Here is an 18,803-nt window from a genome sequence, read left to right as displayed (position 1 = left end):
CGGATTCAGCAGCACATCAAAAAGCTTATCCACCATGATCAAGTGGGCTTCATCCCTGGGATGCAAGGCTGGTTCAACATTCGCAAATCAATAAACGTAATCCAGCATATAAACAGAACCAAAGACAAGAACCACATGATTATCTCAATAGATGCAGAAAAGGCTTTTGACAAAATTCAACAGCCCTTCATGCTAAAAACGCTCAATAAATTCGGTATTGATGGAACGTACCTCAAAACAAATATAATATTTTCTAACAATCAAGAATGTTCAAGTAAAATGAGATGATTTAAGAATAGCAAGTTTAATGTCACTGGACAATAACTTGTTGAAGATATTGTAGAACTTTTTAGGACAAAGTTGCCTCAGATGCCCTTTAAGTTTTCTTCTAACCTGACTTTCTGTGGGTTTGAAAAACTTTAATTTTCTGGATGGATCCACTGAAGAAATAGAAATTGACTGAACAGACAGGAAATTAGATTCCTACCGCTGAAAAAGAAAATTGAGAGTTGAGAAGCTTTCAGTCATTTTACCAGTGATCTAAAATAGAAGTCAAGGACCTATGCTTAATTCAATTGTGTCTAATGTCTTGATTCACTACCAAATTGAAATCCTTTTGGCAAAAATGTAGTCCTTGAAACTCAGAGGAATATTCAAAGTTTGAGATACACTAGATATGTAGAATGAAATGATTAAATAATGGTGTAACACTTGGAGTTAGTATAAATCAAGACTTAGACTTCTTCAATGGGACTAAGAAAAATAACTGGGAAAAGTAATTAAAGATTATAAAAAGATAGCTTCTCAATCAAGGGAAGATGGATGGAGTATTCCAGCTAAAACTGAATAACCATTCAGTATGGTTCTGCAAAGGGAATTAAGTGTGGTGTAGGGAAGAGTCTCAGCTAAAACAGAGGTAGGTTTATAGAGAATTCAAAATTGGAGCAATGAAAGCATTTAAAGAATAATGAATGATATGGAGTAGGAAAAAAATACTCGAAGTTCAAATTTCTTTCATATTTGAATGAAGTAATTACCAATTGTTCTACAAGCAGTGTAATGTAAGTAAACTTTGTCATGTAATTATCTGTATTTATATGTTAAACAGTCTGAGTGTCACTTAAATTTGTTATAGGTAATTTTATAAATTAAAAAGTAATTACCATTCTGTCAAATATTTTATGAGGGAGGGTGTCAGATGTTATATCTTTAATATAAGTATGTAATTAAATCTTTTAATATACTTCAGTAACTAACTTTTTTACATTTTACTGATAGTCAAGAACTTGAGTTATCTCTAATCCCCAACCTGCATCACATCTTATTTCATTTCTGTTCACCCTTTCCCAACCCTATGTTCTTAACAAACATTTAGTGAGCACCTACTAGATAGGTAGTGGTAGGCACTGTCTTAGGACCTTGAATCTGGCATTACTACTTTTGCCATTTTAGAGATAAGGAAGATAAAACTCAGGATGCTTAAGAGTCCTATTAAAAGATCATAAAGCTACAAGTGATTAAACAAAAAATATAGCACATCATTGATTCTAAAACCTGCTATACTTTTTCCTATTATACCACATTTTCCTGACTAATTCTTGAATCTTTAAATGTGCGATTTTATGCAATTGTCTAAGGATCCACAGAAATGTTAATGAGTGAAAAAATGCCCCCAAAAATGAAAGCCTAAATTGTTACACACAGGTCATTACAGTCCAGAGAGCCCAGAGCCTTCCTTCCTGGATATGATGAGGCCCTCAGGGCCCTGAGATTACTTTTAAAAGACGAGGTTCTTTTCAGAAGTTAAGAGACTCCACAAAGGAGAGTAATGCTACATATTTATTTCTTCTCAGAGATGTACATTTGACCCAAAGTACAGCAAAATAGAAAGCTCGCAATACCATTTTTTTCATAGTGATAAATTTTTTATGACAATCATGGCAAATAGCAACTCCGTTTGTTTTCAACAATCACAGATTTTAATTGTCTAAAAACTGTATAATAATTTTGAAAAGCCTGAGTTGTTCAATTTTTAAAATACCAGAGGGAAATCAAGCTCCTATCAGGGTCCTAAAAGACTACCTCACAAGAAAAAAAATGTAAGACATTAAGGATGTTGTAAAGAAATTAGACAAATGAAAGGAACAATGGGATGATAGGCATTGAACAACAGGATGATAGTTATGAAAATCTTCATTATTCTGCCTTAAGATATCTGTCAGCCTTCAGTGTTATCAGTAATGAAGGGAGGAGGGGGTAATGCAGGGCAATTCTAAAGCATTTCTCCTTGTCTACATAGTGTGCTCTATTCTATTTTTGTATTATACCTCAATAACATTATTACTTATCTAACCAGATATAGTTATGCTCTTTGTACAGTAGTCAATAGTTTGAAAGTTTACTGTCTGGGCAAAAGAGCAGTAGAGCGAGGAGAGAACATTAGAGTGTTTGTGGTAAAAAGAGTTTCTACTGGTGCCAAGAGCCTATTTCAATAGATATTACTCTTTGGAGTTCTTTAATAACTTAAAATATAATTAAATAGCCCACCTTGTAACAATTTGAAAAATTACTAGAAGAAGTGGAACAATTCACCTTACTATTGTAAGCTTCTCCTTTTATCATAGATTTTCCCTTTTGTTTGTCTCCCACCTCTGAACTATGAAAGATCTTGATTAGGCATTGTGGTGTTTGGGTTCCTTCCCAAGCCCAGTATTGATATTACAGGAATCAGTTTTCTAAAACTACACAGATAATGATAACTAGACAAAGAAAAACACACCAAGAAAGCACAGGTTATGACAGAAGTCTGTATTGGATATATGAAAATGCAGGCTATAGCGTTTACCATGGCTTACCTTTGGGGCAGCTGCAACCCACGCTTAAGGGAGAAGCTTCCCCAATTCTGATTTATTTATTTAGTAAATCAATGAGCACCTCTGCGCTCAAAGAATGAGGTATTAAATAGATATGGTGCCTGACCTCATGAAAAACAAAAGAAATATTTAGACTGGGAAGGAACGTGAAGAGGACAAATACTCATGGATTTAGAAACCGGGACCAAGGATGTTAAGGGAGTAAAAAGAGCTTTGCTACTAAGCTCAACAGCAAGTCAAGTTATTCCATTCCACTTACATTTGAAAATTACTCTTAGATGGACAAAAACCACTATGCATTTGTAAAGTGTACTTACCAACAACCTAGAAATGTTAAAAAATTATAAGAAACCAGAATTTTCTTATATGGAACAGAAAAGATGAAGATAATTATTAACATAATAAGGTTACCTTGATTCATGAGAAAATGAGTAGCGAATAAAATAAAGAAGCAACTACAAGAACCAGAAAATTCACAGCCAGATTTGCAAATAGAAATATGTTTAGAAAAAGTGTCTTAGCTCTGAGACTTATCACAATCAAGATCATAGCATTTATTTCACTTATTTGTCTAATTTTCTGTCTCCCTTAACTATATTGTAAGCTTCCGAGGGGAAGCTTTTGCTGGTAGCATTTTGCTTTGTTTTGCTTTACATTTTTTGTTTCCCTCTGGTATGGCTCCAGCACCTGGAAATTCGCATGATGTATGGCATATGCTAAAGAAAACTATGTGTTAATTAAAAGAATGAATAAATGAAAAACTAATAATAATAACAGCTTCTGGCAGGTCACTTTTCCCAGGTAGAGAGTCTGAGGAAATGGCCTCCCTTAAAGAGGAAATTCTGTGTGCACCACGTTAAAAAATTCAGAGATATAAATTGGTTGTTTTAACTTGAAACTAGAGGACTAGCCACAAAATAATACACCAGAGGACAGTGCTTCAACTGAATTACACAGACATGAAATAGATCTTCGGTGAAGCTGGGCAGTATTCAGAGATAAGCTGAGTGTTTCATATACGTCTTTTTGATAGATCAAATACATGTTTTGGCGTCCACTTTTTTGCAGTATTATTAATAATCTACTCTTCAAATGGCTGGAAAAAAATGTTGAGTATAAAAGACTTTGGGAAAACCTGTAAGAATCAGTTGGAGAAGGGAATGGGAAACGTTTGTTATTCTTTTGGATGCTGCTTAAATGTAACATGGCAAACAACAACAAATAATCATTTTCCCGTAAGATTTTTTTTCAAAATATTTAAAATAGGTTACACAAATTATGAATTATGTATCACGGACCTACTTGTTCCATAACAGTGTAGACATCAAAACATTTATATTATATAAAGTAAAAACAAAGGAAAACTAAGTAGCTTTAGGGAAAGACTGATTGATCAGAATAATTTGTGTCCAATTGTATATTACACTGATATTCAAAACTTGGTAATAACAACAAAAATGGGTAGAGATAAATATACACTCCCCTTAAGTTGTCTTGGCCAGTTTTAACAGTTTGTGTTCTTTGATTTAGAAGATACCTTCAAAGTTGAAATAACTTTGAGAAAAGTAACTCAAGTTTTTTTTTGTTTGTTTTTCGTTTGTTTGTTTTGAGATGGAGTCTCGCTCTGTCACCAGGCTGAAGTGCAATGGCATGATCTCAGCTCACTGCAACCTCCGCTTCCCGGGTGTAAGCAATTCTCCTGCCTTAGCCTCTTGAGTAGCTAGGACTACAGGCACATGTCACTATGCCCAGCTAATTTTTGTATTTCTAGTAGAAACAGGGTTTTACCATGTTGGCCAGGATGGTCTCAATATCTTGACCTCTTGATCCACCTACATCGGCCTCCCAAAGTGCTGGGATTACAGGCGTGAGCCACCGCACCCTGCCTAACTCAAGTTTTATTAATCTTCTTTTCCTCAATTTTTCAAATAATTGACTGGATTCTCAGTTAAGTATGCCTCTCTTCTTAGGAACAGAATTTAGCTGGGAAAATAGGTCAGGAAGAGCAAACAAGAGACAGGAAGGAGCATTGTGTAAAAGAGACTAAAATCATAAAGACTAGAATTATAGGGACCTTGAGGATGATTTCATTCAATCCAAACTTTTAAATATGAGAATACTGAAGTCAGAAGAAGTAATGTCATTTACCAAAGGGACCACATTTAATAAAGTCAGAAGCAGACTGTGAACGAATCACTCTTGACCCCTCACACGAAGTTTTTTCTACTTCACTCTTATCACAGATATTGGGAGTCGAAAACTTCCTTAAGCTGAGTGTCATCTCTGTGTTTTTTTGTTTTTGTTTTTGTTTTTTTCAGAGATGTGTGGCCCACTAAGTATTGCCTGCAATGGACATCCCAAATCAGATCACAGTGACTGAGTTTACCCTGACGGCCTTTCCTGTTCTTCAAAAGCTTCAAATTTCCCTTTTTGTGGTCCTCTTCTTTACTTACATGCTTACTCTAACAGGAAATGTTGCCATCATTTCCCTGATATGAGCGAATCATTGCCTCCAAACCCCAATGTACTTCTTCCTCAGTAATTTGTCATGTTTGGACATTTTTTTCACCACCTCAGTTACCCCAAAGCTATTAGCCTGTCTCCTGCAGGACAAGAAGACCATATCTTTTGCTGGGTGCATCACCCAAACTTATTTCTTCTTTTCTTGGGGACAGTGGAGTTTATCCTCATGGCAGTGATGTCCTCTGACCACTACGTGACCATCTGTGACCCCTGCACTACACCATCATCATGAACAAGAGGGCCTGTCTCCGACTAGTTCTGGGCTGCTGGGTTGGAGCCTTCCTGTCTGTGCTGTGCCCAACCATTGTGGTGTCCAGATTGCCTTTCTGTTACAAGGAAATTAGTCACTTCTTCTGTGACATCACCCCTCTGTCACTCCTTCTGTGACATCGCCCCTCTGTCACTCCTTCTGTGACATCGCCCCTCTGCTACACGTGTCCTGTATAGACACTCATTTCATCGAGATGATAAACTTCCTCTTATTTTCCCTCATTCTCCTGACCTCACTGGTGCTCACCACTGTGTCCTACATCTACATCATTTCTACCATCCTGCACATCCCCTCAGCCAAAGGACATCGGAAGGCCTTTTCCACCTGCGCTTCCCACATCACCGTCATTTCCATTGCATATGGGAGCAACATCTTCATGTATGTGAGGCCCAGCCAGAGTCACTCACTCGATTTTGACAAGGTGACAGCTGTCCTTACCACAATGCTGACCCCTCTTCTGAATCCCTTCATTTATAGTCAAAGAAATGAAAAGGTAAAGGAAGTCTTGAAAGAAGCAGTCAGCTAAATTATGTCCTCATGGCACAGGAGAACTTAAAACTTTAACCAAGCTTTTTTGCTCACAATGGTTATTTTCATCTCTACTTCAGTGTAGAGAAAGACAGATTTAGACACCAGAAAATCAAAGGCATATGGGAAGGTATGAATAGGCTCAGTGCCGCACCAGAGGCAAAGTATTATAGTCACAGTTTAGAAGAGACAATTCCGCTACAGAGAAAGTAACATTCCCTGAACTCTATTATTGAACCACTGCACATTCACAATATCATGGATTAATGAAAAATACAAAACTAAAATTAAAAAAACTAAATTTTGAGCCTGACTTTATCACTTTTTTTTTTAATCAAGCGGCACTTAGCCTGTCTGACTATTTGTTTTCTCATCTGTGAAGTGGGGACATTGTGCTTTTTCTTTTGTTGTTGTAGGCTTAGCCAAGATGGTCTAAGAAATGGAACATATAATTAAAAACAAACTCTTCTACTGGATCTTTTCAGTTGTTGCAAGGCTTCAACCTTGAGAGTTAAATATTATATGATAATAATAATAACATAATCCAGGGTTTGCACAGTATACTTAAATATTCATGCATGTATTTCATTTATTCTTCTTAATAACCTTAGAAAGCTAGTATCATTATCTCCATTTTACAGATGAGAAAACTGAGGTTTACAAAGGTTAAGCATCTTGAACCAAACTACACCATTGGTGAGTGGCAGAAATTTAGAATATGGGAACTTCAGACTCCTTTAGCACCTCACTATGTTATAAAGTGTGGACGGAAAACTTAACAGGGGAAACCAAACTAGCCTGGAAGCTGCCTTCTTTTTCTAAAGCCAGAAGCCAACAGTTACACAGAACTGCAGATCAAGGCAGGCCAGAAGTGGGCTACAATTAGAATGGACTGAAAGGCAATTGGTTTGAAAGGAAAACTATTTATTCAGAAGCCGTAACTGACCATGAGTCTAGACTTATCATCTACAGCAACTGGCCAATGTGGCCATCATATACAGAAGAGTATCTTAGCATTCATTTGGTTGAGGAAAAAAATATCAGAAAACGAATGAAGCTTGCTTAAGTAAACTATGTGCTTATCATAATAATCAAAAGTGCCATATGGAACCCCAGAAGATAAGAAACATCAAGACCTGCTAAGTGACAAAAAGAAGGAACTAGAAATTTGCAAGGAGCCAGGGTAGGTATTCTCCTCTCTTTAAGTCTCTGATTTATCTTTAGGTCTCTCTGGAGTTGTATTACTCTGTATTCTTTTTCTCCATATACTTTGTGGTAGGCTGAATACTGGCCCCTAAAGATATCCAGATTCTGACCTCTGGAAACCTGAATGTTATTTTATGTGGCAAAGAAATTTTTGTAGATGTGATTAAGTTAAAGTTCTTGAGATGGGGGATTATCCTGGATTACCCAGGTAGGCCCTATGTGTAATCCCAAATGTCATCATAAGAGCTAGGCAAAAGGAGATTTTACTACAAAAATGAAGGCCATGTGATGACGGAAGTAGAGAGAGATTTGATGATGCTGCTCTGCTGGCTTTGGAGACAAAGGAAAGGGCCATGAATCAAGAAATAAACCTCTGAAAGCTAGAAAAGGCAATGAAGCTTTATTTTCTCCCACAACCTCCCGTGTGTCTCTGCCAACACCTGGGTTGCAGCCCAGTGAAACTGTTTTTGGACTTCTTGCCCTCAGAACTGTGAAATAATATATTACTGTTGTTTTAAGCCACCAAGTTTGCAGTAATTTGTTAGAGCAGCCATAAGAAACTATACCTGATTTGTTTTTCTCTCTCTGCAGTGTTTTTTTCCACTTTTCTGTGCACATGGAAGATAGGTGCTTTTGTCATTCACAAATATATGTATATACTCAATTATATATATATATTCAATATATAAGGGTATAGATATTGAATGTATTTGAATGCATTGATATGCATTAAATTTAAGTGGATGCATATTTAAAATAATCTGAGTTCAAAATCCAAATTTCTGGGAGGAGGATATGATTGGTCCAACTAGAGTGAGATTGTCACTTCTGATTCACTTATTTGTAAGAAGAATGAGTCAGCAAGGTGTCAAATCACCCTGTGTCCACAATGCCACTGAGTAGGTGCTGTGGGAGTAAGCACTCTAAAAAGAGTATAGGAATGGGAAAAAGACAATTAGACTTCCTAGCTGAGAGGACAAAGATAGAGACCTTAAGAATTGGCATGGAATCTCTCAGTGAAGGGCAGGTAAAGAAAGTGCTCTTAGGAATGAATTCAGAGTATTATAAGAAAGCATAGTCCATCATAAGATAATGAAGTGGACAAATGTTTAAAGTGGTTAAATGTTTAAAGACAAAAAGAAGGTAGACCAAAGTCACCAAGAATGAAGCAGTCCTGTAATTTTCTGCTCTGTGCTTATAATCAGACCCTAATTAAGACACAGTATCAAAAGTTACCATATTAGGTTACTATTGCTGCCATAACAAATTCCCACTAATTTGGCAGCTTAAAACAACACAAATTTATTATCTCATAGTTCTGTAGGTCAGAAACCCAACACAGGTCTTACCAGGATAAAATGTCAGCAGGTTGCATTCTCTCCTGGGAGCCCTAGCAGATAATCTCTTTCCTACACCTTTGGGTTGTTGACAGAATTCATTTTCTTGAGGGCTATACTATGGTTTCAACCCGGAAATTTATTTCACTCGAGGAGGAAATTTGTTCCACTAAATCTAAGAAATAGTTTGTTTTCTTATGGTTATGACATTGAATTAATTGGTAGTGATCTAATGCTAAAAAAGACCTTTAACATTGAAATATTGTATACATTTTAATCATGAGCAGTAATACCTTTAAGATCTTCTTAAAATCTTAAAGCCAAATCACCTATTTTGAAAAGTCATTTTAAAGTTGGAAGAAAATGCACTATACAAAATGTTTAATTAACCATGTTTGAAGAGTGGGATTGTAATTACATCTCTTTTCCCACCTTTTGGAGCTTTTAAACTTGGGAAGCATATGCTAATTTTAATATTGGAAAAATTAACAAACACAATTTTCATAAACAATAAAATATATATTAGAAGGAGAGTTAAGTTCAGGTGTTTCCTGAAATAGGAGATATGATTTAAAACATTTTATTTTACAATTAAAGAGAAAAAACTGTCATGAGTTCACTTTGGTAATAGACTTATAAAGAATACATTCTTCCTAGCACAGAGACTGAAGTTAAAAACATTTTTTTAATTTTTAAAGGAATATATTCTTAAATTGAGATTCCTCCTCCATAAAGATAAATGCAAATCCTTGAAAATGTCTGCATCTTAAGAATCCAGTTATTTTTAAAATATTAATATAATTAAATACTCCAAAGATTTTTTAAAATCCTTAGATTTATGAAATTGAAAGTATAAACTGTGGGAGGTGTCCTGAGAAAAACTGAATGGCATATTCTCTTAATGGTCACATTCCCACTCCACATTCCCACTCCCATGTGCCACATAGAAACTGGACCCCTTCCTCACACCTTATACAAAAATTAACTCAAGATAGATTAAAGACCTAAACGTAAAACCCAAAACCATAAAAACCCTAGAAGAAAACCTAGAAAATACCATTCAGGACATAGACATGAGCAAAGACTTCATGACTAAAACATTAAAAGCAATTGCAACAAAAGCCAAAATTGACAAATGGGATCTAATTAAACTAAAGAGCTTCTGGGCCCTGCGGCGCGGAGCGGCAGTGACGGCGGCGGACCCCCCAGGCGGGCTGGGGCTGAGCCCGGGCCGGGGCGAGGGCTCCGGGGGGACCATGCCCAGAAGCCCGCCGGCCGCAGCATGGCTCACGGGCCCGGCACGCTGATGCTCAAGTGCGTGGTGGTCGGCGATGGGGCGGTGGGCAAGACGTGCCTACTCATGAGCCATGCCAACGACGCCTTCCCGGAGGAGTACGTGCCCACCGTCTTCAACCACTACGCAGTCAGCGTCACCGTGGGGGGCAAGCAGTACCTCCTAGGACTCTATGACACGGCCGGACAGGAAGACTATGACCGTCTGAGGCCTTTATCTTACCCAATGACCGATGTCTTCCTTATATGCTTCTCGGTGGTAAATCCAGCCTCATTTCAAAATGTGAAAGAGAAGTGGGTACCGGAACTTAAGGAATACACACCAAATGTACCCTTTTTATTAATAGGAACTCAGATTGATCTCCGAGATGACCCCAAAACTTTAGCAAGACTGAATGATATGAAAGAAAACCTATATGTGTGGAACAAGGACAGAAACTAGCAAAAGAGATAGGAGCATGCTGCTATGTGGAATGTTCAGCTTTAACCCAGAAGGGATTGAAGACTGTTTTTGATGAGGCTATCATAGCCATTTTTACTCCAAAGAAACACACTGTAAAAAAAAAGAATAGGATCAAGATGTATAAACTGTTGTTTAATTACGTGAGAAACATCTTCAGTGGCCAAGGAAACTGTCCATTTCTCTCAGAAAGCAAATGAAATGCTACAGCTATACCCAGACCTTTTATAGGTAATGAAGCAGTTCAAAACTTGAAAGAAAACAAAACCTGTCCTCAGAATTCTATAAAGGTTATTAAGAATGTTCCTTAAAGGTTTAAGAAGCAGTAAGCAGCATCTGAAGCCACAATCTATTATAAATACTCTATTTCAACTAGAAGGTACAATCTCTCAGGGGTTTCATAGTTTAAAAAGCTACAATCACATCATGTTGTAACTACATAAAAAACAGTGCTGTAAATGGAACTGCTTAGATCCATATGTCATATGAATAATTGACAACAAGCAACCACATTTAACATGATTATTCTCATAGTTGTATAAGGGTGAAAAAATACTTTGCATTCATCAAGTGTATTTAATACATTCAAAGTCCATTAGAAGCTGGTTTTGCTGACAAAAGAACCAGCCAAGTCATCAGTAAAGAAGGGTTGGCCAGTGCGTATTTGTATGTGGACAAGGGAAGACCTGACATAGTCAGAATCCTCCTTATTTTTTGTCCCAACTATAATCAACTGTGCTCTAAGATTCTCAGGAGCTTTCTTGCTTGTCTTTCTAGGGTATCAAGGGACATGAGAAATGGGACAGTAATCACAGAATTCATCCTCCTAGGCTTTCCTGTTATCCAAGGCCTACAAACACCTCTCTTTATAGCAATACTTCTCATCTACATATTAACCCTTACAGGCAATGGGCTTATTATTGCCATTGTGTGGGCTGTGCCCAGGCTACAAATTCCAATGTACTTCTTCCTTTGTAATTTGTCTTTCCTAGAGATCTGGTACACCACCACAGTCATCCCCAAACTGCTAGAAACCTTTGTAGTGGCAAGAACAGTAATCTGCATTTCCTGCTGCCTGCTGCAGGCCTTCTTCCACTTCTTCCTGGGCACCACTGAGTTCTTCATCCTCACTATCATGTCTTTTGACCGCTACCTGGCCATCTGCAAGCCCCTTCACTACCCCACCATCATGACCAGCAAACTCTGCCTGCAGCTGGCCCTGAGCTCCTGGGTGGTGGGCTTCACCACTGTCTTTCGTCAGATGATGCTGCTCAGCCAGTTGCCATTCTGTGGCAATAATGTTATCAATCATTTCTACTGTGATGTTGGGCCCATTTTGAAAGCAGCCTGCATAGACACCAGCATTTTGGAACTCCTGGGTGTCCTGGCAACTGTCCTTGTGATCCCAGGGTCACTTCTCTTTAATATGATTTCTTTTTTTTTTTTTTTTTTTTTTTTTTTTTTTGAGACGGAGTCTCGCTCTGTCGCCCAGGCTGGAGTGCAGTGGCCAGATCTCAGCTCACTGAAAGCTCTGCCTCCCGGGTTTACGCCATTCTCCTGCCTCAGCCTCCCGAGTAGCTGGGACTACAGGCGCCCGCCACCTTGCCTGGCTAGTTTTTTGTATTTTTTAGTAGAGACGGGGTTTCACCGTGTTAGCCAGGATGGTCTCGATCTCCTGACCTCGTGATCTGCCCGTCTCGGCCTCCCAAAGTGCTGGGATTACAGGCTTGAGCCACCGCGCCTGGCCTAATATGATTTCTTATATCTACATTCTGTTCACAATCCTACAGATTCCTTCAGCCACTGGCTGCCAGAAGACCTTCTCTACCTGTGCCTCGTACCTGACAGTTGTCTGCCTGCTCTATGGGGCCATTCTGTTCATGTACCTAAGACCCACAGCACACTCCTCCTTTAAGATTAATAAGGTGATGTCTGTGCTAAATACTATCCTCACCCCGCTTCTGAATCCCTTTATTTATACCATTAGAAACAAGGAGGTGAAGGGAGCCTTAAGAAAGGCAATGACTTGCCCAAAGACTGGTCATGCAAAGTAAAACATGCAACACATCAAAATGAGCTTAATGCAGATAAAAACAATTAAAGTTGAGAGAGGACTTTGGAGAAGTTTGGTAAAACAGGCTCCCCCCAAATCCCAGAAGTTCTGATTAAATGCTATAGTAAGATAAAGATGCAAAAGCAAACCATCACGGTTAGGGTCTCCTATGAGAACTTGTTACATGTAAATGAACTAGGAGTTTTTCTTGAGAAGAAACAATGTAATTCTTCAACAAGGAAATCCCAGGATATCCTCAGATGCATGAAGTAGAACTCTGGACTTGTCAGTGGTAAACTGAAAGTAGAAACCACTAAGGTCAGAGACAAATGTCAACAACTTTAAAAATGTACAAGGAATCCTGTCTCCCTCTTTGTTTATGACCACCATCTTTTTTTTATGACCACCCTCTTTGCCTCATCTTCTTGTCAAAAATATAAAACATTCCACATCTCATTTTCTTAGTTCCTATCATCTTCATCATAAGAGAAGCACGCTACAGACTTCTAATAATTCTAATGTTCCTTCTAAAATGTTTGAAATGAATCAGCTTTGTGTTTGATAATATCTCAATAAGGGGACTTCCATCTTGAAATAATACAAATTTTTAGATAAACTTAGAGGTGTTCATCCTCAGATAATACCAAAACTTGAGAACATCTTATGAAAAGTTTCCATTTACAGTTCATGGATTACAGCAGTTCCTGGGCTCCAGTATAAGTAGACCAAGCGCCTAGGAAGCTAGGAAAAGTCTCAGAGCCAATACATCTAGAAACGCTTTCCTACTGGAAAATGCAGCCCCAAGGTTACATGAAGCTCAGTGTTCACATGTAGGTTGTCACTGAAACCCCCAGGGTTTCAGTCAGGTCCTGGTGCTTGCTGCACAGAACATCAATCACCGAGTCACTGAGCATTGCCAGGGAAGAAGGCTTTAACTGAATGCCGCAGCCAAGAAAAATGGGAGGTAAAGTCTCAAATCCATCTCCCCAAATGCCTAAAATTGGGAGGTTTTATATATAGTGGAAGGGAGGGAGAATAGGAATTAGAGAGGGGTAAGGAAGAAGAGTTGGTAAGGTGAGAAAACAGGAATTAGGGAGGGTAAGGAAGCCATCATGATGAATGAGGCGCCAGGCATCTTGTTGTCTGGATTGGTGATCTAGTGGGCTTCAGTCTTTTGCCCAAGAGTCAGTTTCCTGAGGAAGAAACTCAGTTAAGACAAATGTAAGTTTCAGGTTTTAAGACAGAGTGTCAATTTCTGTGTTCATTTAAAAATCCATAAATATCTTTTGTGTGGGACAATTGGGCTGGTTTCAGGGTTAGTGTGCAAAGTCCCTCAAAGCAGGCTACAAACCTACTGATCAGACCTTGTCTTTAGGTAAGATATCTTTTTAGGCAATGATAATGCAGGTGATTCAGTTTGTGTTAATGAGTATTAGATATGTCCCTTCCCAACAGTAAAGAAAAACTAGCATTAAAAGACCATTAAACTATGGCTTAAAAAAAAAAAAAAGATGACTGCTGTAAACAAAAAATAAAATTCTAAGGGTCCCTCAATCATCTGAATGGATTCCTCCTCTTGGCCAGAGCACTCCAAAGTTAACCTGAAAGACTGGTTCAGATCATGACAGGAAAAAGGGGTCAGACACGCCTCATTATGCCCTCCTCCCTTTTGGAATTCAGGAAAAGCTGACCAGCATTTAACATCAACACAGACCTTAAGTCTGATAAGAAACATTTACAAATGTACAATCTATTCTCTCTGAAGCTTACTACCTGGAAGCTGCATTTGCATAAAACTGGTCTCCACAACCCCTTATCATAACCCAGACATTCCTTTCTATTGATAATAACTCTTTCAACCAATTGCCAATCAGAAAATGTTTAAATCTACCTATAACCTGGAAGGCCCCCACCCCCCACTTCAAGTTGTCCTGCTTTTCTGGATAGAAACAATGTATATCTTAAATGTATCTGACTGATGTCTCATGTCTCTCTAAAGTGTATAAATCCAAGCTGTGGCCCAGCCACTTTGGGCACATGTTCTCAGGATCTCCTGAAGGCTGTGCCACGAGGCCATGTTCACTTGTGTTGGGCTCAGAATAAATCTCTTCCAATATTTTACAGAGTTTGACTCCTTTCATCAACACTGCACATTCCTTTTAATTTTGAATTGAAAATTCAAAACAAAATGTAATGAGGCAAAAATATTATTATCTCAACTGTTGTACTTGATTTTCTCTTAGAGGGGGAACTGTCTTGGAGCTGTGCAGGAGAAATAGATCATTTGGAAGTAAAGGAAGGGAGAGAATCTAAGGACATCAATATTATCATGAGCTCTATCAACAAAGAATGGTTTAGAGTGCCCTGAATGAGAAAAAAAAAAAGGTAACATTTAATATTTTCCAAAAAAGAAATGACAGAGAAAGGAAGAAAAAAGGAACCCCAAAATGGAGCAAAGCAGAGGAGTCTGTGGGAAGAAGTCAGTGGAAATTCCCCAGAGTCAGGGCACCTAAAAAGCAGTTTAAGAATGGAGATCCCTAATGCTTGGTTTGAAGTCACATTTCTACAATGTTGATCAGTCTTGCCCTCAAACCTTCAGTAAAGTCTCCTATATTACCAAATGCATGTATGAACAGAACATGCATGTCACATGCATTCATGTATGTGTGTGTTGTGTGTGAGTCAAGGAGGAATAAAGTTTCATGTCTGGAATTACATAGTTTGGATTAGAAATAGCCCACAGAGAATATCACAGAGATGGCCACAGAATATGCAGAAATTTTAGGAAGCACTTCACATTTGCAGGGGCTTGGGCAAGTACTCAAGGTAACCTAAATCTAGAGATATTGGAACATCTGGGCTATACTATTGCTTTTAAAAAGTTTTTAAAAATTTGCCTTCAAATCTCATAAATATTAGTTTTTCTGGGCCTAGCCTATGACCTTAAGGGTTTCATGTCTAATGGCAGACAAAGGGTAGGATAAACACATTTTGGCAGATCCAAGAAAAGGGGGAAGGAGGGAAGAACAGGTGTGAGAATACCACGAGGCTTTAATTCATAAAACTTAAAATAGACAACATTTATTCATGCATGTTTATGTCTTACTGATATATCGATATCATATACCAAGCTATGTTCCTGGTACTGATTCTACTGGGAAAAAACATATGTGTGTGCATGTGTGTGTGGGTATTATAGTAGTCTGCAGGGGTATTAGTTCTAGGGGTTGGAAATGCTAGAGTTACAGAAGTCTATCCAACGGTAAAACCTCCTGAACATCAAGAATGATATGAATTACAAGAAGACTTCCAGGGAGCCATGCCTAAGATCTGCCTTTCCCTCACCTACAGGGGAGGCAAAGACATGAAGGAGATTGTGGGCGGCCTCCAGTGTCCAGAGAAGGTAGAATGCTGTTTTAAAGAAAAGGAGCCCTGGCCACAGAGACAAGACAGAACTTGAGACCTCACATTGTACCCTACTGTTTCTCAAGTCTCTAAAGCCAAAATGTCTTTCCTATTCTACTTTTCTCCAGCAGAGTAAAGAATTACACAAAGATCCATTCAAACAATATCACAAACAACCTACCCAGATCCCTGGATATTATTTTTCTAGTATCAGTAACTTTAATGACAAAGTTGAGCACCTGGATAGACCTGAAACAAATCTTTAACAATTAACTTTAGAGATAATTTGTTTTTGAAAATGCACACACTTAAGTAAAGCAGTGCTTTCATGATGCCACAGGATATTCATAAACAGGACTCAGAATTCAAACTGGGTGGGGGGAATGCAGGGTTAGAAAAGGTTAAGTAGCTTCCTTCATTATTGAACTTCTAAGAATCCATAACACTAAGTTAGAGGAAAAAATTTCCAAATCTCAAACATATGTGTATAAAAGTACCTCCTATATGACCTTGAACCCAACATAGCTTTATTCATCCCATCTTGGAATTCATTAAGACTTATGCCCATACAGAAACAGACACAGAGACCAATGGAACAGGTTAGAAAATCCAGAAATAAAGCCACACACCTACAACCATCTGATCTTCAACAAAGTTGACAAAAACAAGCAATAGGGAAAGGACTCCCTATTCAATAAATGATGATGGGACAATTGGCTAGCCATATGCGGAAGTTTAAAACTGGATCCCTTCCTTTCACTGTGTATAAAAATCAACTCAAGATGGAGTAAAGACTTAAATATAAAACCTAAAACTATAAAAACCCTAGAAGAAAACATAGGAAATACCATACTGGACATAGGTCCTGGCAAAGATTTCATGATGAAGACTCCAAAGGCAACTGCAGCAAAAATACAAATTGACAAGTGGGACCTAATTAAACTAAGGAGCTTCTGCACAGCAAAAGAAATTATCAACAGAGTAAACAGGCAATCTACAGAATGGGAGAAAATATTTGCAAATTGTGCACGTGACAAAAGTCTAATAACCAGAATCTATAAGGAACTTAAACAATTCAACAAGCAAAAAACAAACAATTCCATTAAAAAATGGGCAAATGACATGAACAGACACTTCTCAAAAGAAGACATACACGTGACCAACAAATTCAAGGGAAAAAATGCCCAACATCACTAATCATTAAAGAAATACAAATCAAAACTACAGTGGGATATCATCTCATACCAGTCAGAATGCCTATTATTAAAAAGTAAAAGAGAAATAACAGATGTTGGCAAGGTTGCAGAGAAAGGGGAATGCTTACACACTGCTGGTGGGAATGTAAATTAGTTCAGCTACTGTGGAAAGCAATTTGGAGATTTCTTGAATGTAAAACAGAATTGCTATTTGATCCAGCAATCCCATTACTGGGTATAAACGCAAAGGAATATAAATCATTCAACCATAAAGACACATGTACACATATGTTCACTGCAGCACTATTCCACAATAGCAAAGACATGGAATCAACCTAAATACCCCTCAATGATGGACTGGATAAAGAAAATGTGGTACATATATACCATGGAATACTATGTGGCCACAAAAAAGAATGACATCCTGTCTTCTGCAGCAAAATAGATGGAGCTGGAGGCCATTATTGTAAGCAAATTAACACAGGAACAGAAAACAAGATACCACATGTTCTCACTTATAAGTAGGAGCTAAACATTGAGTACACATGGACATCAAGGAGACAACAGACACTGGGGCCGACTTGAGGGTGGAGGGAGGGAGAAGAGTGAGAATCAAAAAACTACCTATTGGATACTGTGCTCACTACCTGGGTGATGGGATCATTTGTGCATCAAACCTCAGTGACAAGCAATTTACCCCTATAACAAACCTGCACATGTACTCCCTCGACCCAAAATAAAAGTTGGAAGAAAAAAAAAAGACCTGTCCCGTAATTATTGAAAACCAGAGCAATTGCCATTCCAAAATAATACTTTACAATCCTCTACTTAACCAATGATAGTCTTCAAGATTCTGCCTTATTGGAGCAAAACTCCCAGTTCTTATCCTAGATTTCATCTTTCCTCTTTTAACTCGGAAAGGCTCACTCCCATCACATTGAATGATATAGCTCTCCCTTACATGTCAAGTAATAAACTCAGCTTTGTTTTTCATTTCTAGGGATTTTTGTATGCATTATAAATTTCCAAGAGGATAAAGTATATGGTCTTTTCCAAGCTTATCCAGCTACAGACCATTTTTCTAAACGTGTCTCAGACTAGATTTCCTGCTGTTTTCCTTAAGGTATATCTCTAAAGCCACCTCTGTTTTTATCAGGACCTTATCACTCCATGGTATTCACAAATGACCAACTAACTTGGGGATCAGAGTATAAAAATCAAATATGAGAAAATATAAAGCATAATACAGACACATTGAATGCAGATAATTACATACTTACCAAGGTATCTAATCTAGTGCCTGACCAAGTGGCTCACCACCGGGTCACTTTGAATCACAGATTCTTCTTGCAAGTTTAAATGACTCTAATTACAAAAATGCCATGTACACATAGCTCTTCCAGAACCATTCACTTTCTATACCTGGTGTTCAGTCAGACTTGGATTGAACAACTAGGAGAGTGGAACTCCTATGCAAACTTTCAGCTGAGCTCACTTCACTATCACTAATTACCCCTGCCATTTCTTCAACTTTTGGAAAATAACCTCTCTCTATCCTATTTTCTAATAATTTTCTTTTTTTTCTTTTTCTTTTTTTTTTTTTTTTTTTTGTTTTTTTGTATTTTGTGGTCCGCACCCCCCCCCCCCCCCACACCCCA

The 18,803-nt window shown here is 38.0% G+C and overlaps 3 protein-coding genes across 3 annotated transcripts in view; all 3 read left to right on the top strand.

Moving 5' to 3' along the window:
• The first annotated feature begins 5,215 nt into the window (after positions 1 to 5,215).
• Positions 5,216 to 18,803, top strand: part of OR6M1 (olfactory receptor family 6 subfamily M member 1) — a 17,060-nt gene continuing 3,472 nt past the window's right edge. The window contains 5 exon segments of the mRNA XM_017875653.1: positions 5,216 to 5,531; positions 5,534 to 5,605; positions 5,608 to 5,756; positions 5,813 to 6,160; positions 6,837 to 7,378. Of these exon segments, the coding sequence (XP_017731142.1) occupies positions 5,222 to 5,531; positions 5,534 to 5,605; positions 5,608 to 5,756; positions 5,813 to 6,160; positions 6,837 to 6,974 (1,017 nt within the window). The 5' untranslated portion in view covers positions 5,216 to 5,221 and the 3' untranslated portion in view covers positions 6,975 to 7,378.
• LOC108531966 (rho-related GTP-binding protein RhoQ-like) lies at positions 9,910 to 10,955 on the top strand. Its single transcript, XM_017875651.1, is given in 2 exon segments — positions 9,910 to 10,435; positions 10,438 to 10,955. Coding segments are annotated over 2 exon segments (669 nt in total). The 5' UTR covers positions 9,910 to 10,020; the 3' UTR covers positions 10,692 to 10,955.
• OR6X1 (olfactory receptor family 6 subfamily X member 1) lies at positions 11,282 to 12,545 on the top strand. The gene is made up of 2 exons (XM_017875650.1): positions 11,282 to 11,913; positions 12,239 to 12,545. Exons 1-2 carry the CDS (start codon positions 11,282 to 11,284, stop codon positions 12,543 to 12,545), a joined length of 939 nt encoding a protein of 312 aa, XP_017731139.1.

The sequence above is a fragment of the Rhinopithecus bieti genome, unplaced genomic scaffold, assembly GCF_001698545.2.
Source record: "Rhinopithecus bieti isolate Rb0 unplaced genomic scaffold, ASM169854v2 scaffold_7884, whole genome shotgun sequence".
In the NCBI taxonomy this organism is placed as follows: domain Eukaryota; kingdom Metazoa; phylum Chordata; class Mammalia; order Primates; family Cercopithecidae; genus Rhinopithecus; species Rhinopithecus bieti.
This window is presented reverse-complemented; position numbering and strand designations above follow the sequence as displayed.

Coding starts and splice junctions, on each gene's coding strand:
- OR6X1 (XM_017875650.1), top strand. CDS start 11,282: ATGAGAAATGGGACAGTAATCACAGAATTCATCCTCCTAGGCTTTCCT. Junction 11,914..12,238: donor ATCCCAGGGTCACTTCTCTT/TAATATGATTTC, acceptor CCGCGCCTGGCC/TAATATGATTTCTTATATCT.